Source organism: Azolla caroliniana, unplaced genomic scaffold (assembly GCF_043228905.1).
Source record: "Azolla caroliniana isolate FFs.n. ecotype wild unplaced genomic scaffold, voAzoCaro1.0.p SCAF_4, whole genome shotgun sequence".
Taxonomy (NCBI): domain Eukaryota; kingdom Viridiplantae; phylum Streptophyta; class Polypodiopsida; order Salviniales; family Salviniaceae; genus Azolla; species Azolla caroliniana.
Genome location: NW_028230439.1, coordinates 503,581 through 529,062, shown reverse-complemented (window position 1 = coordinate 529,062; position 25,482 = coordinate 503,581). Strand labels below are relative to the sequence as shown.

General features: G+C 38.4%; 2 protein-coding genes and 1 long non-coding RNA gene across 3 annotated transcripts; 2 read left to right on the top strand and 1 right to left on the bottom strand.

The window, feature by feature from the left end:
- The first annotated feature begins 683 nt into the window (after positions 1–683).
- LUT1 (Cytochrome P450 superfamily protein) lies at positions 684–5,524 on the top strand. Its single transcript, XM_087318740.1, has 9 exons — positions 684–1,274; positions 1,811–2,110; positions 2,523–2,720; positions 2,804–2,905; positions 3,447–3,587; positions 4,198–4,305; positions 4,424–4,506; positions 4,611–4,773; positions 5,178–5,524. Exons 1-9 carry the CDS (start codon positions 720–722, stop codon positions 5,238–5,240), a joined length of 1,713 nt encoding a protein of 570 aa, XP_087174866.1. The 5' UTR covers positions 684–719; the 3' UTR covers positions 5,241–5,524.
- A 2,041-nt stretch (positions 5,525–7,565) lies between these two features.
- Positions 7,566–9,318, bottom strand: LOC147864631 (uncharacterized). Its single transcript, XR_015529708.1, has 3 exons — positions 9,185–9,318; positions 8,400–8,508; positions 7,566–7,855 (listed from the first exon to the last, which is right to left on the bottom strand). It is a non-coding gene; the product is annotated as an uncharacterized LOC147864631 (long non-coding RNA).
- A 3,601-nt stretch (positions 9,319–12,919) lies between these two features.
- Positions 12,920–21,691, top strand: LOC147864630 (carbonic anhydrase 2-like). The gene is made up of 8 exons (XM_087318928.1): positions 12,920–12,995; positions 19,613–19,744; positions 19,970–20,018; positions 20,136–20,252; positions 20,358–20,411; positions 20,528–20,616; positions 21,038–21,143; positions 21,332–21,691. The coding sequence occupies exons 2-8, from the start codon at positions 19,650–19,652 to the stop codon at positions 21,512–21,514; spliced, it is 693 nt and encodes a 230-aa protein (XP_087175054.1). The 5' UTR covers positions 12,920–12,995; positions 19,613–19,649; the 3' UTR covers positions 21,515–21,691.
- Positions 21,692–25,482: the final 3,791 nt, after the last annotated feature.

Genomic DNA, 25,482 nt, shown 5'->3' with positions numbered 1-25,482 from the left:
GAATATGCAAGGTTCACATGTGGAAGGCGCATTGAAGGTTAGTTCCCAACATGCTGATGACATATATGTGACATTTATATCAAATGGTTCTCTTTGATTCCCATGCAAAATATACACTAATGAAATTTGAGATACGAAGAGAGCCATACTATACGTAGTTCATCGTGGATTGTTTGAACCATAAGGATTTTCTACCATGTTATTACAATTAGGTATGGCAACAATAGGTTGATCATAGGGTTGATCTAGTCTAGCCTTACTTTTTCTATTAATAACGACACTTCCCAAACCAAATGTATGCCTTTTTCATCACAATCTTTAGCAAGATTATCTCACTCCTCCTTGCGTAAGCCAATTGACTCCTAGTTGAGTCGCACCCGCGGACAAAACAAATGCATATATGCATTCCTTTGCTAATGGATCGATGAATCGTGGGTTGGATTGTCACATAAAAAGTGGAGGGTCAGAAGAGCGGGATGAAACAATAGAGCGCGATAAAAGCAGTTACAATATAATGAGAACGGAATGGGCCGGCTCAAGCAGGCGATGCCACCGGCCACAAAGGCAAGCGGACAAGTCACGTGCTTGTCCATCGGCATCAGTACAAGAAAAAACAAGAAGATCATGATTCATAAGTAAATCTATAGATTTTTGGGGCCATACATCCTGGGACACTCGTTTTAGTACTACTTGCTTGCTACTTACTACCCATCAGAGCCATGGTGGCTCTTTCAGGGCCGAGCTTCACGAATCATGTCAATCTTCAGCCACCTAGAACGCATTTTCAGCTCAACCCATCATCACCATCATTCCTCCACCCCCACAAGCAACCTCTCCATATCCATTGTTGCTCCAGCAAAGATTCTGGCCCCAAAGGATACACCACCAAAACTGAAGACTCCACCAAGAACTACCCTGACAAATCTGGTGCAGGGAAATCCTGGGTGAGCCCTGATTGGCTCACTTCTCTTAGCAGCTCTTTAAAGAATGGTAGAGACGATGTGAGTGGTATTCCTGTGGCCTCTGCAAAACTGGAGGATGTGAAGGAGCTGTTGGGCGGTGCCCTGTTCTTGCCTCTCTTCAAATGGATGATGGAGAGTGGCCCAGTGTATCGACTCGCGGCTGGGCCCCGTGACTTCGTCATTGTTGGCGATCCGGTCGTTGCCAAGCATGTCCTCAAGAATTATGGCAAGTATGCCAAGGGACTTGTCGCCGAAGTCTCTGAATTCCTGTTCGGGTCTGGGTTTGCAATCGCCGAAGGGCAGCTCTGGACTGTGAGTAGTAGTTGCAGTAGTAGGTGTTGTAGTTTTAGTAGTTTGGCTGCTGCTGTTGTACTCCTGTTGTTATTTATATGTGCATATCATATCTGGACAATAAGAAAGGAACCAATGCTTTCTCATTTAACTATATAAGTATTGTTGTGCTGGTTGATATGTGTGTGCTTGTGTTTATATGCATGTTTTTGGATGATATGCATGTATGAATGTATGTTTATGTCAATGCATGAATGAATGTGTGTATGTAACACATCTGGCGATTGAAGAAAAGAGATTCTTTCTCTATGTGAAACAATTTTTAGGTGAGAGTATGGTACTCTTTTAGTCACACTGGGGCAATATGTCTGAGTGATGCATCCAAAGGATGAAAAAAAGTGGTTCCTGATGCACTGTTTTGTTTAAAATTATGGTTGAGGGTTATACACTATTAATCTATATATTATATCTAGAGGACAAAAGAAGAGTTTTTGTTCTTTTATGTGCATATATGTCCTATGTTTGTATGTGATTGAAACATGGGTTGATTTTTCTAGATTAGACGAAGGGCTGTATTGCCATCTCTACATCGCAAATACTTATCAACAATGGTGGACACGGTCTTCTCCAGATGCACAGAGCGATTGGTAGAAAAGTTGAGTTCAGCTGCACAACAACAAGACCTCTCTGTGAATATGGAAGAAAAATTCAGCCAATTGACATTAGATGTCATCGGGCTTTCAATTTTCAACTATAATTTCGATGCTCTCACCACCAATAGCCCAGTCATACAAGCAGTATATACAGCCCTTAAGGAAACTGAATCTCGGTCCACTGACATTTTTCCATATTGGAAGGTATGGAAGTGATTAAGAATCTTTCAATGCACGATTAATGATGTGCATGAATACTTAAGAAGAGAATTATTTTTCATTCTCACTACTAACAAACTTTGGACTATGAATGTCAAAATAATTCCAATAATTATATCAGTAATGTTTGAGCCGGTATCTTTTTGGTTAGCACAATCCTTGCATCATGACTAAAATGTCAATGTCAATGTTGCAAAGCAATTCTTATAGGAGTAAACTGGCAGTGTGCATTATCTGAAAATAAAATTATGAAGAGTTTCTATTTTGAATGTGCTATGAAACCCACTTTTAGAGATTTATTTGTGAAGGTGTCTACTGCCGCTCATGTATCCATTTGTTTGTTTATTACAAAGTGAGGGGTCTTTGGATTAGAGTTGACGATTGGTTTATCCTCTAGGTGCCGATCTTATGCAAGGTGGTACCCAGACAGATCAAAGCTGCTGAAGCTGTATCGATTATACGAGAGACAGTGGAAGAGCTTGTGGCCAAATGTAAAGCCATTGTGGAAACGGAGGGTGAGCGTCTGAACAATGAGGAATACATGAATGAGAAGGATCCAAGTATTCTTCGATTTCTATTGGCTAGCCGGGAAGAGGTGTTATGGATTTTAGCTAACAAGAATGGCCCCTATTTCAGACTCTGAATGAAAGCCAACCCTATCACTTATTGTCCTCGTAGGTTTCAAGCACTCAACTGCGGGACGATTTGCTTTCGATGCTTGTGGCGGGTCATGAGACTACGGCGTCTGTGTTGACATGGACTTTATACCTCTTGACAAAGGTATGGCCCTTCTCATTTTAATTTACATGAACGTTTTTGTATTTAAGAGTTCAAGGTTTGCAAAAGCAAATTTAATGCACCACAGAAAACACTTAGTTTCATGATCACTGTAGATCATGCCACATATTAGATATACTTCTGTCATTTGTAAGATCATTGAATAACTTTCCATCATTCCACAATTATAATTAGATACCTAGGCAATAGCGAAAGAATGACTTTATAAATGTGATAGTTCCACAGATAATTCGTGGATAGAGTCATGCTTAAAGTATTTTTGTGTGGATGTGAATTTTCTTGTTCGTATTTGCAAAATAATCTAACAAGACGTATTGTACTGATGCCATACATTAGGATGTTCATATATTTCTTTCATAACATAAGATAGAGCTTAAAGATATTGTAATATCATAGTTTTAATTTTTATATGTTGCAGATGGTGTAACCTTTGTTTGTGGTCAATTGTTACATTGTACATGTTTTACTGAAGTATAACAAGCCATCTTCAGTATAAGAATACATGTTCTTCATTGATTCTCAGAATCCAGGACCATACTTGAAAGTGCAAGAGGAACTTGATCGGGTTCTCCAGGGCCGTAACCCAACATTTTCGGACATGAAAGACTTGAAATACTTGACAAGATGCATTAGCGAGTCAATGCGACTCTATCCTCATCCTCCGGTATGTTGCCTCCCATTCTCCCATAGATAGATAGATAGATAGATATTTTTAGCATCCATAGAGAGGCCATGTTTTCAAATTGGAGAGAAACACCAAAAATACCCCTAATATATTCAGTATTTAATACAAGAAAAATTGCAACTAGGCAGGGGTATTACGGCAAATTCCCAAAACTCAGGTATTGCGGTAATTACCCAAAGCATAGGGGTATTGTGGCAAATATTGAAATGTTAACGATATTCTGGGCGTTTTTGTGAAAAATTAGGGGTACTCTGGGGGTTCTGGGGTATTATTTTGAAAACGTAGAGGTTATTCAAGTAAATATCAAAAACATAGTGGTATTGTGGTAAGTTTTCAAAAAAAGAGGGCTGTTGAGGTATTTGTTTTGAAAACTAAGAAGTATTTGAAAAATACCCAATAATCTCTAAGTGATTACTTGTGGTAAAATTTTGAAAATTTAGGGTTATTGGAGTATATATTTCCCAAAGCTTGGGTTTATTGGTGGCTTTTGAAAATGTGTGAGCATCAGGGTAAAGTTATGAAACCTTAAGGATATTTGGTAAGTACCCAGAAAAAACTAAGGGGAGGGAGTAGTGTGTACTGCTAATAGGTTTTGATAAGGAGAGCACAAGAACCAGATATTCTTCCCGGAGGTTATAAACTTGAAGCTGGACAAGATGTAATGATATCGGTGTACAACATCCATCACTCCCCTCAGGTATTTTTTCATCAAGAGTTTTTATCAATGGAATTGTCAGAAAAGTTTTTTATTTTTCTCTTTTGGGGCATAGTTATATTCTATTTGAATGCCTTCTGTTTGTTTGTTTGTCATAAAGGTTTGGGATAGAGCTGAGGAATTCATACCGGAGAGGTTTGATTTAGATGGGCCTGTACCAAATGAATCTAATACAGACTTTAGGTAATAGTGTAGTCTCTCTTTAGATTTGGAGAATATCTTTGTGATATGTCCAAACAAAAAAAGTTTTGTTTTTGTTGATGTTTTCTTTCCTTTGTTTACTATAGATATATTCCATTTAGTGGTGGACCACGGAAATGTGTGGGTGATCAATTTGCGATGTTGGAAGCAACTGTTGCGTTAGCTATCCTCCTGCAACGCCTCAACTTTCAGCTTGTTCCGAACCAAATTATAGGCATGACCACGGGGGCTACAATACATACAACTACAGTAAGTTGTCTAAAGAACCATATCAGACATGTTTTGCTGATCATAGTAGGTTGTCCCTGAGCATATTTTTATAACGGTATGTTAATGGGGCCTGTTATGCTTAGAGTTATGCCCACTCCTCTTGACATTGCTATAGGCGAGGATTAATTGGAGAGGGTTTTAGTTGGTATATGTGGCTATTCTATAGACAGACCTTGAGTTTTATTTGCAGGTATCACCCAGACATAGAACCTAGGGTGGTTAATTTGATATATTAAGGGGAAACGACACTATTATGACATTTGGCATACAAATATTTGTGAAGTCATCATCAAGTTGTATGCATAGATCAATTACTATGTCCAATTTAAATAGAATGTAACTTTTCTTTTCTAAGGGCTAAGATGTCATTTAATTTTTTGTAGGGCCTTTACATGGCAGTGAGCCAACGAGAAAGGAAAGAAGTGGGAGAACCAATTCTCATATGATGGGTTTTGAAAAGTGAATGCATATAGTGTTTTTTTGTACCATATATCATGCAATGACTTTCTCAATGATTTTGCTAAGTATGCATAATAACTTGCTCTCATGTCATATTAGCTGTGTGCATATATTCCAAAAAAATTGTTCTCCACTTGGTGGCCAAGTGACTTGCACATGATCAGAATGCTACTCTAAAGACATGTTTTATGTATGTCTAGAGAGGTTATTTGATCAAGCCCTACATGTTACCCAGGTTATGTAGTAAAATGGTGTCAGTTGTAAATTTGAATAGGTTATTTCATCAAGCCCTACATTTTAACCAGGTTATGTATGAGTGGTTAGCCATGATTGGGGTGTATCCCTAGTACTGTATGTTTAGAGAGGTTATCTGATGAAGCCCTACATTTTACCAAGGTTATGTATGAGTAGTTAGCCATATTGGGGTGTATCCCTAGTACTGTATGTTCAGAGAGGTTATCTGATCAAGCCCGTCATTGCACTCAGATCATCTAGTAAAGTGGTGCAAATTGTAAAATATGAAGCTGCTTGTATGAGTGGCTTGCTATCATTACTATTGGTGTGTACCCTCAACTGAAGAAATGTGAACAACTTTTAACACGAGGACAAATATGGTATATGGTCTGGTATGTGAGGTATAAAGAGTGTGGAATTGGTGAGATTAGTACATGTGTTGCAGTGGCATCTTTTATTTTTCCTAATGCTTAGTGGCAAACCTCGATGTAATGTGAAAACCCACAAGGAATAAAGAGAAATATGCAGTGTTGATTAAAAATAATAATCGCTAAGCATTATGTACCTATTTCATTATCAAAAGACATAAACTTAAACTTTGTAGAAATATAGGACATCTATAGTATGAATTCATGTAAATGAATGATACAATATTGTAATATAGTGGACTCCTCTCTCTTCTTGACTATGAAGATACAAAGATTAACTTGGCAATGTTGTGCATTAATAGATTCAATGGAGAAACTTAAAAGTGACTAAATGAGACTTTAAAATGAGAACCAATTAAAGAAATCCACATGGCTCCCTTTGGAGTTTCTCCTTAAGTACTATAAAATCTACAACCTAAATTATAAGAGTGTTATTGCCACCTTGTGCAATCTTTGTGAAAGTCTAGAAAGACAACCACTATTGATGGTCACAATAACCAAACATTGAATTTACATTCTTCTCAAAATTTAATGTATTGGTGCAATAATATTCTTCTTGCCATACAAAGCATAATTTCTGTAATCCTTTTCGTGTTAATTCCCCAAAGTATAATATGCTCCCAGCTTTGGGACACCTATCTACACCTCTTGTTCTCGTAATTCACCATATTCTCCCAGCTTTATGAGATACATCTATAACCACCTTGTGCAATCTTTGCGAAAATCCAGAAAGACGATGACCAGACAATCACATTAACTAGTCACTGAATTCACATTCTCAAAATTTGGCGTATTTGTGCAATAATATTCTTCTTGCCATACAAAGCATATCTATAACCCTTTTTTACCGCAATTCCCCAAAGAATAATATGCTCCTAGCTTTGTGACACCCATCTGTAACTCTTGTTCTCGTCATTCTCCATATTCCCCCAACTTTATGAGACACATCTATAACCCTTGGCCACGTGAACCCCCAAAACGTAACACTTGGAGTAAGAAGAAGCCACCCTCATTGTAATCAAATTTTGTTGCTTGCATTTATGGTTAAGGCAAGTAACCGAAAAATATGCCAACACTATCATGCATTGCTTTTGTGGATCCCTAGAATTGTGCAATGAGGCTTCATTATTCGATTCATATTGCTTGCAAAATAAGGATGTCAATTGTTATACATAGATTGGTCCACGCTAATCATGAATCATAGCATCTTAAAAGCATTAACAGTCTCTAAAAAGTAGCAAAATAGGCAGAAGAAATACCTGTTTCTTTTCAATCAAAAAGAAAATATTTTTATCATTTTCCCTCCTAGAACATTCAAACAAAATTCACCAATATACTAGGAAAGACAAAAATGCTCTCTTCACAATAAATCATCTCAAAGATCATTGCAAAATAGACATGACTCCCAATCTATCAAAAAGTTAGCCTTTCCAAGAAAAGGAAAGTATGCACACTTCACACAATATCACAAACTAGCATGGTGTTGGAGCAAGGTCGTTCAAGTGGAGCATAGATTAAAGATCAAATAACTAACTATCTCTACACACCATGTTTTTATTGTAAAATACATATGGAATACTGGGAGATTGAATGCATTACCCTGAGAGAAATGCAAAGAAAATTATGAGGATTCAAATACTACATCAGATAAAACTGAAGAAGGTAGAAGTAATGATATAAGGGGAGTATAAGTATTTTTAACCAGTTCACAAAGTTTTACCGAGTATAGATTCAATGAAATAATAGGGGAATGTTTTACATATAGGTTGGTGATGGAATAGGATGCCACCGGTATCTAAGTGTATCGGCAATCCACAATCATTTGACAGTGCAATTCACGAAGATTCAAAACGCACACAAATTCGTGAATTCACGCGAAGATGATGGTGGGATCACAGCAGCATTCATCCAAGAGGCAGCAACAACATAAAGCTGCTAAGCTGAAGTCAATAGCAATAATAAGCACCAATTTATGTGTTTGTTGCAAATATTCAAGTAAAATAATAAAAACATGTGTATTTATGAAGATTGAAAGTAACTTATGTATGTGTATTGAGAAGACTCTCAGAAAAAAACTGGTGTATCATGTGAAGATTCAATGTAAAGAACATACGTATGTGTGTTTGTATATATTCAAGTGAAGTAAAAAAAAAAAGAAGTGTATGCAAATACTCAAGTAAAAACGCATGTGTTTTTTGTGAAGGTTCAAAGTAACGTGAGAAAACAGAAACATGGAAATATTTTGAAAATTCATGTAAAGTACAAAAAGGAAGATATATACATATATATATTTTGAGGATTTGAGTAAAGTAGAAAAACAAAAGATGCACGGTATTCTAAAGATTCAAACAAACTACATGAAACAAATTTGTTTACTTTATATAGAGATTCAATTAGGCTAACAACAAAAAATTGCCTGTTATTGTGAAGATTTCAATTCAAATGTAAATACTAAAAGAAATGAGAAGCTGAGGGAGGTCTTACCAGCCTTCAAGGAATCCTGCATTTCTCCCTGGAGGCGGTTGCTGCTGATAGTATTGAGGTGGGGGCACAACTGGAGGTGGCTGCTGGTAATAACCTCCTTGAGGGTAGCCTACATAAAATCTCAGAAAACAAAATATATGTCTTTAAATACCAACACATCTCTCTTAACTCTCTCTCTCTCTCTCTCGCTGGCATAAATCATATCCTTCAATGCATAAAATTGAGAGAATCCTAGTTCAATCCTTTCCATGGTCTCTGTAGGACATCAAATGTGTCTATCATTTACTCTCTCTGACTTGAATCTAACACTTCTCTCTAGTCCTCTGTCTGCCTGTTGGTTTGGTGGCTTTACACCACAGAATCAACCCCTCCGCCACCTGTCGAAGCTAGCAAAGACATGTATGTATGTATGTATGTATGTATGTATGTATGTCATCACATTGAATATTCATATCTACCTCTCCCACATCAAAAAATAGAAAACAGGGAATTTGGCTGACTACTGAACGCACAAAGAAAAGATGTGATCTATGGTTCCTCAATATACCAAAAAACAAAGGAATGTGTCCCTTTGGAATGAATGCCTCTCAATGGAAGGAGGGCCAAACGGTAAATGTCACGAAGTAAGGTTAGTTTTTCCATTTCCTCTGTCTGTCTGGTCTGCCTCTCCCTCTGCATGCGTGCGTGTGCGTGCGTGCGTGCGTGTCTGTGTGTGTTCCAGCAAACAAGGGAGAAAAGACGAAAGGATTAAGGAGAGAAACAAAGAAAGAGTGGGATTTGCATACCCTGCTGGGGGTAGCCTGGAGGAGGAGGAGCGTAAGGGTAACCTTTCTGTTGATCCGCCATAGATACAATGGCCAGAAGCTCTTCTTTCCTTCTGTCTGTCTGTCTGTTTGTCTGTCTGTCTGTCTGTCACTTCCTGTGTTGTTTCTCGTTGGTCGTTTTTTGTCAATGGCTCTCTGTGTGAAGAAGCTCTCTGTATCGAAGGGAGACACAGAAGAAGGGCTGCTCTGTTTTTATACCCATCACCTTCTTCTTCTTCTTCTTCTTCTTCTTCTTTATTTATTTATATTTATTTACATTTATTTACATATATATAATAATATATGTATATCTATGTATGTGTTATCAGGCTTTTTTTAGGCTTGCAAATCAAGCAAAACATTATTTATGTAATGTCTATTCTTTCCTTTTTCTTTTTCTTTTGTTTTTTTTTTTTAATGTACATATACATATAAATTAAGCCCATCTTTTTCTCTCCTTTTTTGATAGTGCTGGTGGTTGGTTACCCAGAGCCAGAAAAAACTCCTGGGCCTTTCGAGGAATATATGTATAAAAAAGTTTGTTGTGGATCGATACATCTGACCATCCAATCGTGACTCCGAACCACGCGACCTTATCTGGATGGAATCTTCCCTGCTTGACCTAACATACACGCACATCCACACGCATGCACGCTTATGCACTCCACTCCTTCTCTTCATCTTACTCCGCGTGCATCGCAAGCCCACAAATCATGGTATCCTCAACTTGCTCGTTGTTATCTTTTCAAGGTTGCCAGATTTCTTTTGAAGGTTCACGGTAGACTGATCATGATGTATGAGATGAGGGGCAAAGTCTAGGCGAGCTAGGTCGAACTTGAGAAAGAAAGAAAGAAATATTAATGTCTTCTAAGACCACATTTGGCCTGTGAGACAATTGGTTACAACAAAATGGGATCTGTACCCAATCATCGAAAATAAACATAGATGAGAGAGAGAGAGAGAGAGCTTGCCTTGCCATCCAATCCCCACTATTGTAGTAGGAATTGGCTAGTAGGGACAACAAGGGTGTTTTTTAATATTAACATGTTGTTTCGATATATACACTCTTTTTATGAGGGAATAGAAAAAAACAACAAGTAAAGGAGAAAGAGAGCGAGAACTTCCTTTCACCATCCATAAAAAAGAGGCCGAATACATCAAGATCACCACCTAACTAAGTCTTGAATTTGAAATTGGGCTTTTCATGTATATTGCAAATTTCATTGGAAAATTTGTTTTGTGATGAGAGATGCATGTTATGTTTTTCTTTTTGGTGGCCACAATTCTAGATTTTGCCTTTTCCCCTCATTTTTAGCCCCTAATTACCCCTTAATTTGTATAATCCATAGTGGAGGGTGTTCAAGCTCAAATCTTCTTTAGCCTAAACCACGGTCACAAACTGAAGACTATGCATTTGGCAATGCATGTGTGTCTTGGTCAAGATATTCAAACCGTGTTAATTCAACAAGTAATTGCGAATCAAATCAAATGTTCAAGTAATAATGATGTGGTCCTTTGTGTTTGTCATGATTATGGCACTACTCAACTTAGATACTCCCCATGCTTCTTCTTTTTCTCCGAATAATGTGATCTTTATACTTTCTTTTTTGCTCCCATAATCATTTCTTATCATATATTCTTTACATGTTTGATGCATTTCCATAAATATTAATCTTTATCCTTGGTCTTTCCTTCACAAACCTATGAATTGTCGTTATACCTCACATTTGTCCGTCACTTTAGGGTGACCCTTTATTCTAGACGATCGTTGATTGGGTTGGAAATCCATTCACATTCGAAGTGGGAGTACATTTTGGCAAGTTTATTACAAAATCATCATAGCTATCATTTTGCTATGTAATTGTTTACTCAACAATGAACTTTCTTCATTATGGCAACTCACTTATGTGTGGCAGTGAACCATGAGACCTACGCATTGCTCTTTTGCAACAAATCTGTTAGAGAAAAATAAAGTAAAACTCATGAATTCAATAACCTTTGAACCATAAATAGCTTGACATATGTGGTTTTCGGCTTTTCAAGAATACGTAAACACATTACTATATGATAGTAAATATGACTACTCTCAATATTAACTAATGTTTATCTCATGTAGGGTCACATTGTTGACATTTAGTTTGGAACTGTTTTAACATTGTCCCCAAGTTAAGAATCTTCCCTTCATTTTCAAACTTTGCCATTCAGATATAAATAGTTATCATAATACGAGAATCTAATAAAATTAATAGTGAATGAAAAAACTCGTTCAAAGTGAATATATTTCTAAAGAACATCTTATATTGCAATCATTGATGCCACTACAAAGGTGAGATTTTGATGCGCTCCATCATAAGTTTTATTTAATTATGAATTCTAAGCTCATTGGCATCTACTTACTTATCCCTAACTTTCTCACATCGAGCATTCACACTAGTAAAGAAAACTTTGGGCCATTTGAGGAAATCACATACATTCTTGCAAAATATTATATATATACAATGAAGACAAGTCACGATTTGGCTATTAAGGATCTTGATCACTTTGTCATCCCTTATTGGCAACATTCTTAGTAACTCGTTATAATACCCTTATCTGTGTTTGCATATACATACACACCAATGAGCCCTTTAATCAAAGTGAGAGGCATTTTTTGAAAATATCGGTAAATGAGATAACATGTATGTAAATAATGGAAACACAAAACCCTAGTAGAAGAGGTAATATTGCCATTATACTTATTATTTAGTAAAATTCCCTTTTTAAGTCCCCATGCAAAATCCACAACTCGAAGAAAGAGCATGGCATAAACCATACAAATATAATTGAGGCATAAACAAAGTAAAGGTGGACCCATATCTATTAGGTGTGGCATAAAACCAACACAAGTTGTCCTCGACCTTACTTGCTAGCACCACATAGGTCAATCTCAACTCCAAAAACGCGCATTCCATGCCACTGATCCACATCATAGCCTGCAATCAACGCCTAATAGAAGTGATTACTCAATAAATAAGAATATTATTGAATCCTGTTTACATAATATTTCCTTTCATTGATGTTTGGGACAAGAAAGTTTGAAAATGATATCGTATTAATGTTTTAGGCAATTGCCATGCTCTTTCGTCTTTGGAAACAATGTCCACGATAAGACGCCACGTGTCTAGTATGACTCTTTTCTCAATTACCAAGAACTTGTTCAACTTCTAACATGATGTAAACGTGTCTTATCGTCTATAAACACTTCGGAATTTCCTCTTATAAGCTAGCGATCATTTCCTCTCATGCAACTTTCTGTTAATGCGGAACAAATTCAGATGTTTAATAATTATCTACAACTATCCAAAAAAAGTCGGAGGGGAACATTTGCATGTTCAAATATTGTTGGAATCTTTCCAATGAGAGTAGGTCCCCCTCACAAGAACGTTAAATGAAAAAAAAAGGAAAAAGAAAACATTAAAATTTTAAAAATTTTAAAAGGAAACAATAATAAAGAATAAAAAAAAAATAAAAAAAAAAATAAAAAATAAAAAAAATAAAAAAGAAAGAAAAAAAAAGAAAGAAAAGAAAATACAATTAAAGAAAATAAAAATACATAAAACAAATAAATAAATGTTATTATGGGAAGGTGGTGGGGTGTGAAGGATTTGCTTTTCTCTGCTTTTCTCTATGGAACAGGAGATGCTTGTATTTCTCTGTATTTTTGCAGACATTGCTTAAGCCAGAGAGACCGACCGACAGACCGACAGACAGCAAGAAGACAGAGGCCGGGAGGATCTGCGTGGTACCCAACCAGGTATTTGCTACGACGCCATAGCTCCTCATATTAATAATAACGTATGCTTAAAAATGCATCTGTCATTCTGTTCTGCTTCTTTTGTGCTGCGGCGAGCTCGTCTAACTCCATTCTTTTATTTATTTTAACCAATAAGAAAAGGTAAGGAACAAAAAAACCAACATCAAAGAACCGAAGAGTAGAAACAAATACAGCAAAAAAGCAGGAAAACCAAAAAAACAAAGGAAAGCAAAAGAAAGATATGCACACACACACACACACACACACACACACACACACACACACACATTTATATTTATATTTATATGTATATATGTGTGTGTGTATGTTTCCAGCATACGGTCCCACTGTGGGATTTGCGGACTATGCAATGCCTTTGATATTTCCTGTGTTTTTCTGGATTTTTATCGATGAGATTGATTAGTCGTCATCATCTACCGCACAATGCCTTGCCTGTCTTCGGAATCTTCGAACATCTTTAAAACTAGGAAAAGGATCATCAAATGCACCCGCTTTTAAAACTCCTTCAGCACTGTAATAGAAGATATACGAATGCATAGAGCATCAGCTAGCGCACTGACTTTTCAGTTTGTGGATGATCATAGAACATCTTCAAAAACTATAGAGAAAAGAAAAGGATCATCTAACACATCCTCATGTAGGATTACATTTAGTCTCTTCGAACTCTTATCATTTCTAAATTTTGATTTTCGTTTTTTCAAAGTTCTGATCCACTTATACATTCCACTATCTCATATATGCTATACTGATTATCTATGCTATACAAATTAAAATTGGATCCTATTTTCAGAGTTTTATATTATACTTATTATATATAATATGCATTTTTTTTTTTCGGAGGTAGCATTTTGTCATTTATCAAGGGTTATCCTTTGTTTCTTCACCCTTCCAGTTTATGAAACAATTGGCAACTATGGCATTGTCCAGTCTTTGGTGATTTAAAGTGTAGCTTGCTCAACCCGTTTAAAAGCTCACGGATTCAAGACCGTGTGCTTGTATGCGACGTATGGGTAGACATTTGGCTGCTTGGTCTTGACTTTTGGTTTTTCTTGCATTTACTCAAAAGGCCACTCTCTCGACGAAAACTCTCAATGCTGTGAAGTAAGTATTGAAATTAGGTATTGACATCCTCTGAGAAGAGCATTGTACTGTTTGTATAGCAAAGCTGTGGCGTAACTGACTGTTGAAAGTTTATGTTAGAAAGCTGCTTAATTTGTTATGCTTGCGTGGTGAAATATTTGAAGTGGTTTATGCATAAGCCAAACACAATGGGTGAGAGAGGGCACCCTTGCATTACCTTGAGATTGCCCCGAAGCTCACTTGAAAAACATTTTGTATTGGTATTCACATAATATACCATTTTTTTCCATACATTCTTGGAGTTCCTTTTGTGCTATTGTATAGAGGATTTTCTGAAATTTACAAAGCAACAAATATAGAGTTTCAACCTTGAGTCGGCTCTGTCTTTTTTTATGAGTAGAAGATAATGAGATTGTTTGTCATGAATGTTTTGGCAAATGGCTCTTTTAAATTTTGTTTGTCTACCAATTTACTAATTGTCTTTTCCCACAATCATACTATATAGTCTTGGAAGTGTGAGCCTACCATGATAGTAAAAATAATTAGAAAGCTTGTTCTTCTTCCATCCTTGTAGATGAGTTTGATTTTCTTGCCATTTTTAGCGGAAGCATTTCATAGAGGCTCAGCAAAACTGGGCGTATATACATATCGGGATGAATACCCCATACATTTGATGAGTTCCTCTTTTGTGTGAGTTGTATCAACTGACTTCTAGCCAGCTAGAAAGCGTAGGTCTTTTTCATCCTCTAGAGCTATTATGCTGGTTGGCATGGATCTACATGCATTGTTCATTTAAATGGGTGTAAATTGTTTGAGCATATCTTTCTCTCCGAATTCTCCTCTAACTTGCTCTCCTCCCCCCCCCCACCCCCCCTTAAATTGTTGGCCTCGTGGATGGGAAGTAAAACTAATGCCATGGTAACTCATGTATTGCTTTATGGAGTATAAGTATGGAGTGGCACCATATCTCTTAATGCATGGAATGAGATTGAGAAAATTCAAAAGATGTTTTTAAGGAGGCAATTAGGAGTTAAATGCACTACCTCTTACCAGGTTATGCTCTTGGTAATAGGTGTTCAACCCGTAGAAATATTGGCACTCCAAAGAGTATATAAAAACATTACAAAAGTCATAAGAGTAAGATTCTCTCATCCGCTTGGGTTGTTGACATAAGGAAATGGTTTAGAAGATGGGGTGTGGATAATCTTTTCGAGCTTTCGGGCGGTGCTATGCATTATGTAATGATTGAACAATGGTTGAAATCATCAAGGATGGAGTGGGAAGATGCTAAGAGGACAAAGATAGAATACTACATTGTAAATGTCAACCCTTAATGTTGGTCTCAATATAAAGCAAGAATGCCTATTGATCGTATCAATAGAAAAATGAGAAGGCACATTTGTTCAATAATATACATTGGTATATCACAATAGGAGGGAGAAAATACAGAGATCGCTCATATTTACATGAGGAGAAAGTTCCTCTTTATAAAGGCCAAGATCTGGCCGTTGGAGCTAACTAACCGTTGGGCTAGCCGTTATAACTTTTAATCATTCTCAACACTCCCCGTCAAGATGGGCGAAAAAATATCCACTAAGCCCATCTTGTCACACAATCTAGTAAGACTTACCGGCCCAAGTCCCTTTGTTAGACAATCTGCTACTTGAGGTTCAGTAGAAACATGACTCCGTTATCAAGCTTCTCCGTGATAAAGAATCTGTCGATTTCGATGTGCTTGGTCCTATCATGCTGTACCGGATTGTTGGCAATGCTGATTACTGACTTATTGTCACACCACAACATCATCTGATTTTCTTGATTCACCTTTAGTTCTACTAGGAGAGTTCTCAGCCATAACATCTCCGCAACTCCTATAGCAATAGCTCTATACTCTGCTTTGGCTGTTGACCTTGCTACTACTGACAATTTCTTACTCTTCCAAGAGACCAGATTGCCCCCAACAAACATGCAGTATCCTGATGTGGATTTCCTATCATCAGCACAATTGGCCCAATCAGAATCACAATAGCCCTCAATGTTAAAATGACCATGTCTTCTAAAGATCAATCCCTTCCCCGAGGCGCCTTTGAGATATCTTAGAATATGGTACACTGCATCCATATGATCTTTCCTCAGATCATGCATGTAGAGACTTACCACATTTACTACAAATGAAATATCTTGACGGGTGTGAGTCAAATAAATCAGTCGACCTACCAATCTTTGATACCTTTCACGGTCAACTTTCTCTCCTACAAGTTCAGTTAGCTTGATCTTTTGGTCGATTGGAGAAGCTACGGGCCTACAACCCAACGTTCCAGTTTTTGTGAGAAGATCTAATACATATTTTTGCCGAGATAGAACAACTCCTGCTCCACGAGCTACCTCAATTCCAAGAAAGTATTGTAGAAATCCGAAATCCTTCACCTCAAACTCTTTACGCAATTGCACCTTCAGTTGGGCGATTTCTCCTTCATCGTTACCCGTGATAATTATATCATCCACATACACAACAAGTAATGTAGTATGCTCCTTGTGTTGTCGAAAAAACACTGTACGCTCTGCATTCGTTTGTTGGTATCCCATACCCACCATAGCCCTTCTTAACTTGTCGAACCAGGCTCGAGGAATTGCTTTAGTCCATAAAGCGACTTCCTTAGTCTACAAACCTTACCTACTGTTTGAATTGTACCAAAACCTGGGGGGATATCCATGTACACTTCCTCCATCAACTCTCCATGAAGGAATGCATTTTTTACATTTAATTAATGTAATTTCCAATCCTTTTTCATTGCTAAGGAAATAAGCGTTCTAACAGTGCTCATCTTCGCTACAGGTGCAAAAGTCTCATCATAATCAACACCATATGTCTGACTATATCCCTTAGCCACCAATCGTGCCTTGTATCGATCTATTTTCCCCTTTGGGGTCTGTTTTATTGTAAACACCCATTTGCACTGACCGCCTTCTTTCCCGGTGGTAGTGACACAATCTCCCAAGTTTTGTTCTTCTCAAGATCTCCGAGTTCTTCTTGCATGGCTGCTTTCCACTTTGGATCTTCTCGGGTAAAGTGAGAGAGTCCAATGATGCAATGAATGCTCTATGTGTAGCAATATAAATTGAGCAATATCATGAGGAAAACCATAACGATCAGCAGGGACTCTTGCATTATTGCGTGAGGTCCTCCTAACCTCTATAGGAGAAGGAGAGGAAATCATATCACCTGTGATTTCTGGGTTTGGGAGTTCTATAGGTATTTCAGAAGTTGAGGCAGGTCGGGACATGGACCTTGATGGCACAAGTGGCACTGAAGACGTGTTCATATTTCCTTCTTTCTGCTTCCTCTTCTATGTATACACCTTTAGCTCCTCCTCAGCTTGAGTCCCAACACATATAGGTTCATCGTCTTCTTTTCCTTATCTTCTATGCTCACTTGTTTCGCAGCTGATGTAGTGATCAGCAAAGGAATTGATCCTATTTTTAGCAACCTCTCACCATTATCTCCATCATCAAAGGGTGAAGTTACCTCTTGTTTATAATATGGCTCCGACTCTCTGAAATTCACATCCATGCTCACAAATAATCTCTTCTCTACTGGACTCCAACAAACATATCCTTTTTGTGTGGCCGAGTATCCCACAAATACACGTTTCACAGCTCTACGATCAAGTTTTCCTACAGATGGTCTACTGTCCTTTACAAAACACACACATCCAAACACCTTCATAGGAAGGATTCCAGAGCTATTCCCTTGCAACAACTCACATGGAGACTTCCACTCCAATACTCTAGAGGGCATTCTATTGATTAATGCGGCAGCCATCAAAACTGCCTGTCCCCACAGCTGCTTTGGGACATTCATAGAAATCATCATGCTTCTTGTTACCTCTAGAAGATGTCTATTCTTCCTCTCTGCTACTCCATTTTGACTTCTTTTCTCAAGTCGCCTCTCAATCACATAGCAATGTCATCCCAAAAGGAAAAGCCCCCTTTCTTCTCTTGGATGCTAGGACAGTCCCATACGTCAAAAGTGGCCTCTTTATGGATGATAAAAATTCTAATTCTAATTCTAATTCATGCAGCTCTATAGAGAGACAAATAGATAGATAGAGAGAGCGCCTAGCTGATTGTAGCTAGTTGGTAAGATTATCTAACAGAGACTAGAAGGTCATACATCAAATTACTGTAGGGATAGGACCCTAATACCAGAGAGTTCTTTCTTTCTTTCTTTATTTTTTATCAGCCCTTTGAATCAGCTATCTCTTGCTTCTTTACTTCCTCAAATCCCGGTCAACAGAGTAAGTTTTTGAACTTTGGAAGAGTTTTCCTTCTATGTGTTTTTCCAGGGGATTGTGATAGTTTTTGCATGGTTCATATTCAAACAGTTTTTATTTCAGGAAAGCCAGATCTGAGGATTTCTGGAGAGGTACAATTCTTTCTAGAAAGAGATGTCTATCTATATCATATTCTGCACTGATGCTATAGTGGTCTCTAGCTATGCTAGATCATACACTATGGAGTGGATTGATATGGTCACAGTTATTCGACCTCCCCATGCTATCTGAGTGGATGCACCTCACCCTGAAGTGTAAACTTGATAGACTTGGAAAACAGTCGTTGAGCTTTTAGTGCTACAGTGGTATCTAACTGTACTATAATTTATGCAATATGTAAACTCAAACAGTGTGAAAAAAAGGAAGTTCTTCCTCTATAGTCATCTTCTCTTATTTTGGATATAGCACGCCAATTTAGACACATTGTATGATGACACAATGTGGCACTATAAAATTTGGGGCTCAAGTTCAATCTCAATAAACTGTTGAAACATGGAATCTATGCCCATTTATCTTGATCCTGGATATTAATCTTTAGTTCAAATTTAAACCTTGGGAATGGGACAAGGTGGTGGCAATGTAATACCAGCATTTGTTGTTTAGATTCAATCGGACTTTGTAAAGAAAAATTATGTGTGATAGGCAAAATCAGTTAACCTGTGCTCTATATTTCGATCAAGAAACTTTCAATTGATTATATGAACTGGTTTTTACATATATAAAGTTTACGGAATAAATATAGTTTTGTGTAGAGAAACACCACATAAAGAAAGTCAGAGTTTTTCAATGTTCTCAGTTCCTCATTATTTTCTCCAAGTAAAAAATTCACTACATCTCTCATTTCCATGAATCGTGCTACGCAAAATATGATAGTTAAGTTAACTATTTCCCCTCTCTAATTTCTCTGTTTTGTTGTTATCTGTGCATGGAATGCATTGTATTTGACATGCTTGGTTTTTTGTTTATTGAACATATCCAAGACAGTGATGAATGTAAAATAGATGGATAGACTGAACATCAATGTTCACCAAGATTTGAAACATCAGTGATCTCTATACTTGGTCAAAGTGTATATACACACATATCTTATGACTTGCTCATATATATATTTCTAATTTACGTATCCATTGAATTCCATGGTGACTTTGGTATGAGACTAATAATGTTGTGTGTATTTTGCAGACAAAGCATTACACTGACCAAGCCAAAAACAACTGTCATGGAACCGAAGACAGATGTGTCTGAGCTGACAAGCAAAGTTGAACCACTGGAAAAGATTAGAAAAGGGTTTCTCAAATTCAAGGAGTATTACAAGTGAGTTAAAACCTAAGTGTATATCATTGCGGTTATATATTTACTTTCACTGTTTTGCATCCATTACCATGCGTTGAAAATCCTCTGAACTTGTTTTGCATTGATTTCTTAACTTTTTATGGCTAAAATAACTTGGGGGTATTTCTTCCCATCTTGTAACAGGGTTTTGAAGTTGTAATAAGTTCTTGTGTATCTATCTATACACGTGTTTGATTTGTCTTCCAGGAAAGAGAGAGAATTGTTCAAGACGCTGGCTGAAGTTCAATGCCCACCGGTTATATATATGTGCCATTTTGCTAACATATTCCCATTGGTTTAGATGATGTTATATAGTGCAAACTACTCAAGAAAAGCTCCAAGATTCGAAAATTTCTGTTTGTTTGATTGATAGTTCATGATCATTTCATGCGCGGATTCAAGGGTTGATCCATGCAAAATCATGGGTCTAGACATTGGCGATGCTTTCGTACTGCGCAATATTGCAAATCTAGTTCCGCCATACTCATCTGTAAGAGACATTGTTAAAAATTGATATTCTGAGAAAAAAAAAGTCTAATTAGAGAAAGAAAAAATACATTTTTATTAGGATTTGTATATATTTATGTTCATGTAGAAATCATGCTCTTCAACTGCTGCTGCCATTGAATTTGGTATTTTGCAGCTGAAGGTAAAGACTACTTTTTCTCTTTCTTTCTGTCTTTCTTTCTTTCTAGCATTATAGATTGCTACTTGTTTCCCTTGAACTACAAAATTCGGTGCCTTCTTGTTTTGTTTTTATTATAGGTAAAACACCTCATTGTTATTGGGCACAGCCGGTGTGGTGGTATCAGAGCTTTGATGGAAATGAAAGAAGATGGTTCGAACAAATTCAGGTCTATATATAACTTTATTCACTATATGCAACAGATCCTCTTTATAATGCCTGTTTGACCGTACCTAGATAGATTAAAACCTCTCCTCTTTTTTGTAAATTTCCCTTGAATTAAACAAACAAGCTTTTTGTATTCAAACTTCTTTAAGCACCTCCATTTTTGTTTTATCTGTACCCTTCTGTATATATAAAGAAAGGCACTTAAGAACATAGATTTTTGTAAGAATGGCATCTAAATTTTTTCTTATTATTACTAAAAAGGGGATTGAAAAAGAACTTTGTTTAAAGAAGAGGAATTGGCATTTAAAACATACCTTCATCTGAACTCAGGTGATAGAGCTACATATTTCATAATGATCCCCTTGATATCATCTGCTAAACTCATGTCTAATTTGATATCCTTATGCTACCTATAACTGCAGTGAATTCATTGAAGATTGGGTCTTGATCGGAAAAGGGGCTTCCTGGAAGGTGAAAAATACACGTGCATATGACTCCTTTGATGAACAATGCACCTATTGTGAAAAGGTTAGAATATATTAAATATCTTGTAAAATCTTCTATAAATGATCCATTACTAGGGGTCTCATCCTCATTTACTTTGATAGTGTTTTTATTTCCATCTTAATTATAAGTTACTAGTTGATCTCCATTTACTTTGAACTTAATTTGGCCATGTCTATTTAACTATAATTATTATCATGCTCAATGTCTAGGAATCAGTTGATCAATCGTTGAGGAATTGTCTTTCATTTCCCTTTGTGAGAGAGAGAGTTGAGAATGGAGAGGTGACATTGCATGGGGCATATTATGACTTTGTTAATGGCTCCTTTGAACGATGGACCTTGGGCGTCACCTTAGGCTTTGCAAAGGTGATATCGTCAGAAAAGATTGAATGAAGAACTTTGTGATGACAACAAAGTCAGGCCAGGAAATACAATTTTTTTTGTATATAATTTAGAAAGAAAAATTCAGGCTATGCAGCTAGTAAAGTATAATACTTGAAATATACTACATGGATAATAATTAATATTTTTTGATAAGGACCTTGAATAGAGCAAAACCATTTTTCTAAATTCGAATTTCTTAACCAAAACTTTTGAAAGGGACACGTACTTTTTATGAACTTTTCGAATGTTTTTTTTTGTATTTTTATTGAAATATTTGGATATGTTGTGGAGCAAGAGATCCATAGGTAGGCCTTGCCTAATCTGATCAACACAGATTTATTTGAATATTAGTTTCTTTTGCCTATCTAAATCATTATGTAATTCATACAGTCATTATGTATGTAATACATCTGCAATAATTTGAACTTGTAATAGAAGCATTACAATGATTTCTTTGATGTAATTCTAGGACAATAGTTATTCATTTTCAATGAGATAGATTAAAGGGGTAAAAGAAGAAGCAAGGATCACAACCAACCAACTTAGCATTCTGGTGTTTGTTTTTCCATTAAACATGGCTTATATATGTTTTGGGACATCATTTGCATTGCAGATAAGATTGCATCATTTTCATTCTTGTATGTCCGATTTTCAAGATGGAATGGGTTAGGTCACACCACTAAAAAATATATGCTATATTGACCCCTCCAACGTATCAACTAATCAAAGAAAGTCGCTCTCCAAAACTCATTGCACAATATTGTCTCTAGGTGTGTAACATCGAGTGCAAGTCTTCCTTTCAATAGGAGTCGTCTCCTTTTTTGAGCTGTGTCAAGTTGTATCATCCTATCCCTTTTGTTGGCGAAGTGACAAGTGTGCTCATTAAGCATTTGCAAGCTACTAACATGCATATTATGATAAGGAGAGCTCTTTGTTGGAGACAATGTCGTCAATGCGGAAGATCAAGAAGCATTCGATTCGTGCTTGAATACCTGCGTATGACAGTTTCTAGGTCTTTGCACAGAGAGAGAGAGAGAGAGAGGCACAAAAACGACTTTCTATTTCCCAAAGCAATAATACAACATCCAACCTTACAAAGAGGTTACAAGGTCACTATATATAGTGACCGACTTAGGGCAACTACCCTTTATGCTAATTACATAAATGGCCAAAACGGGATAGTGTGAATACGTCCATTATACACATGTATTCGACACTCCCCCGTAATGGGCGTATACATGGGTTATCTAAGATTACAGGTATAGACTTAGGTTCTCGGACATATCAGCTTTGTTCGAGTCGGCAGGGTCCGAAGGCAGAAGACCGAACTGGTCGGGTCGGAACAGTTGAAGCCGATCATTAAGGAACTGATGTCGGTTGTCGGGAACCATCCTGCTTTGTGTCCGGCTCTAACCGGACTGGTTTGTCGTTACGCCCATCTGATGCCGAAGGGACCGAAAGCGGTCTACCGAAAGACACTTGGTCATTCCATCTGCGACATTGTCGGTTGTGGATATTTTCTCTAGACCGATTTTCCCTGAAATGACGCAGTCCCGAACGAAGTGATATCGAACGTCGATATGTTTGGAGGCGTTGTGGTGAACCGGATTTTTCGACAAGGCAACAGCACCTTGACTGTCGTTGTAGACAACTGGGGCCGAGTCATGGTCGACTTGTCGAAACGTGTGCGCCAGCCGACCGAGCCACAAAGCTTCTTTTGCTGCGTCAGACGCAGCTACATATTCTGCTTCGGTCGTTGAGGTCGCTGTGCACTCCTGAAGTTTCGACTTCCACGAAATTGCTCCATTGCCGAATTTGAAGCAGTATCCAGTTGTTGATTTCCGACTGTCTATACAGCCGGCGAAGTCCGAGTCGGTGTAACCGACTACGCCTGAGGTTCGGTTCGGACCGAAGAGAATGCCGTGGTCTTTTGTGCCAGCCAGATATCTGAACACATGCTTGACTGCGTTCCAATGCGATCGGCCAGGATTGTGCATAAATCTGCTAACGACTCCTACGGCATGAGAAATATCAGGCCGTGTCGTGACCATCAGGTACATAAGGGAGCCGACTGCCGGTGCATACGGTACCGACTTCATATCTTCCCCCTCCGGACCGGATGTCGGGCAGTCTCGCTGAGAGAGCCGAAGAGTCATGGGGAGCGGGGTTGAAGCAGATTTAGCTGATTGCATGTTGAAGCGTTCTAAGACACGTCGGGTATAGTCGGTCTGAGACAAAAAAAGATGTCGTTTAGCGCGATGCCGACTAATCTTCATGCCAAGGACGGCAAGTTCGCCCGCGTGGCGTCCAGAAATTAGCATGTCGTCCACGTAAATGATGAGGAAGATGGGTGATCCATCTTGAGCTGTGTTGGTGAAGAGACAATGGTCCTCATCGCTTTTTGAGAAGCCGATCGATTGGATGAAGTCGTCGAACTTCTTGTACCATTGTCGCGGTGCCTGTTTGAGGCCGTATAGACTCTTCCTGAGTCGGCAGACTAGATGTTCTTGGCCAGTCGCCACGAAGCCTTTTGGCTGCTCCATGTAAATTTCCTCGTCAAGATCACCATGGAGGAAGGCTGTTTTGACATCTAGCTGAATCAGCTCCAAGTTGTCGGCTGCCACTACGCCGAGTAGAAAACGAAGGGTTGTCATTTTCACCACTGGTGAAAAAATCTCGTCGAAGTCGACGCCATATTCTTGTCGGAAGCCCTTCGCAACTAATCTGGCCTTGTACTTTGGGGTGGTCGAATCAGGCGTCTCTTTTAGTCGATAAACCCACTTGCAAGGAAGAGCACGTCGGTTCCTAGGTAATTCAACCAGATCCCAAGTCTTGTTTGCCCGAATGGAGTGCATTTCCGACTCCATAGCCAGATGCCAGGTGGCTGAATCGACAGATGTCGATGCTTCTTCGTAAGACGTCGGTTCGCCGGCGTCGGTGAAGAAAATTCCAGGAGAATACCTCTCCGGAGGTGGCGACAGTCTCTCGGATCGTCGAGGTAAGATTGGACTGGTCGCATCGGGTATCAAGGTCGGATGGTCCGAAAGCGGATTGTTCTGCTGTGCCGAGTCGGGGTTGTCCGAGTCGGTAGTGTAAGGTTCAGCTACCCGTGAAGCTGACCGTGTGTTGAGAGCGGGGCCTTCTTGAAGGGTCGGCACATCGAAGAATGTTACCCTTCGGACTTCGATCGGTTTTTCGACTGATGGATTCATAGCCGACTCGTTGAACACAACGTCCGAACTTCGAACGATTTGTCTGCGTTCGGGGTCCCAGAGTCGGTATCCCATTTCGCCGTCGGATCCATATCCAAGGAAGATGCATTTCCTGGACCGAGGTGCAAGTTTTCGGCGATCATCTTTCGGAATGAGGGCGTACGCCTCGCATCTGAAGATCCTCAGCTTGTTGTAATTCGGCTTACTGCCGATCCATAGTTCCTGAGGAATTTGAAGTCCTAGAGGTCTACTTGGCGACATACTGATTATGTGTACTGCCGTGAGTAGAGCCTCTGCCCAGAAGCCATCCGACAGTCCGGAGTGTTGGAGCATGGAAACTATCCGTTCTTGGATTGTCCGATTCATTCGTTCTGCAATCCCGTTTTGCTCCGGACTGTGTGGTGCCGTAAATTCACGTCGGATGCCGCGTTGTCGGCAGAATTTGACAAATTCTTCGGATTTAAACTCTCCCCCATTGTCTGTCCGAAAGCATTTCAGCTTTTGGTCGGTTTGATTTTCCACCATAGCGAGCCAATCGGTGAAGATCGAGAAGACCCGATCTTTGGTGCGAATTGGATAAGCCCACACCTTTCGAGTCGAATCGTCAATAAAAGTGACGAAGTAAGAGGCACCGCCGAGAGACTGATGCGGCATTGGGCCACAAACGTCCGAATGGACTAAATCGAGAGGTCTCGTTTCTCTTGGTGCTGATGTCGGGTGTGATGCGGCTGCTTGTTTGCCATACTGGCAATGCTCGCAGAATTG

Excerpts from the sequence above, each read along its gene's own strand:
- LOC147864630 (XM_087318928.1), top strand. The coding sequence starts at position 19,650 with ATGGAACCGAAGACAGATGTGTCTGAGCTGACAAGCAAAGTTGAACCA. Across the intron at positions 20,019-20,135 it reads CTGAAGTTCAATGCCCACCG|TTCATGATCATTTCATGCGC; the intron begins GTTATATATATG and ends TTTGATTGATAG. Across the intron at positions 21,144-21,331 it reads AATGCACCTATTGTGAAAAG|GAATCAGTTGATCAATCGTT; the intron begins GTTAGAATATAT and ends CTCAATGTCTAG.
- LUT1 (XM_087318740.1), top strand. The coding sequence starts at position 720 with ATGGTGGCTCTTTCAGGGCCGAGCTTCACGAATCATGTCAATCTTCAG. Across the intron at positions 2,721-2,803 it reads TATTGGCTAGCCGGGAAGAG|GTTTCAAGCACTCAACTGCG; the intron begins GTGTTATGGATT and ends TTGTCCTCGTAG. Across the intron at positions 4,306-4,423 it reads ACATCCATCACTCCCCTCAG|GTTTGGGATAGAGCTGAGGA; the intron begins GTATTTTTTCAT and ends TTTGTCATAAAG.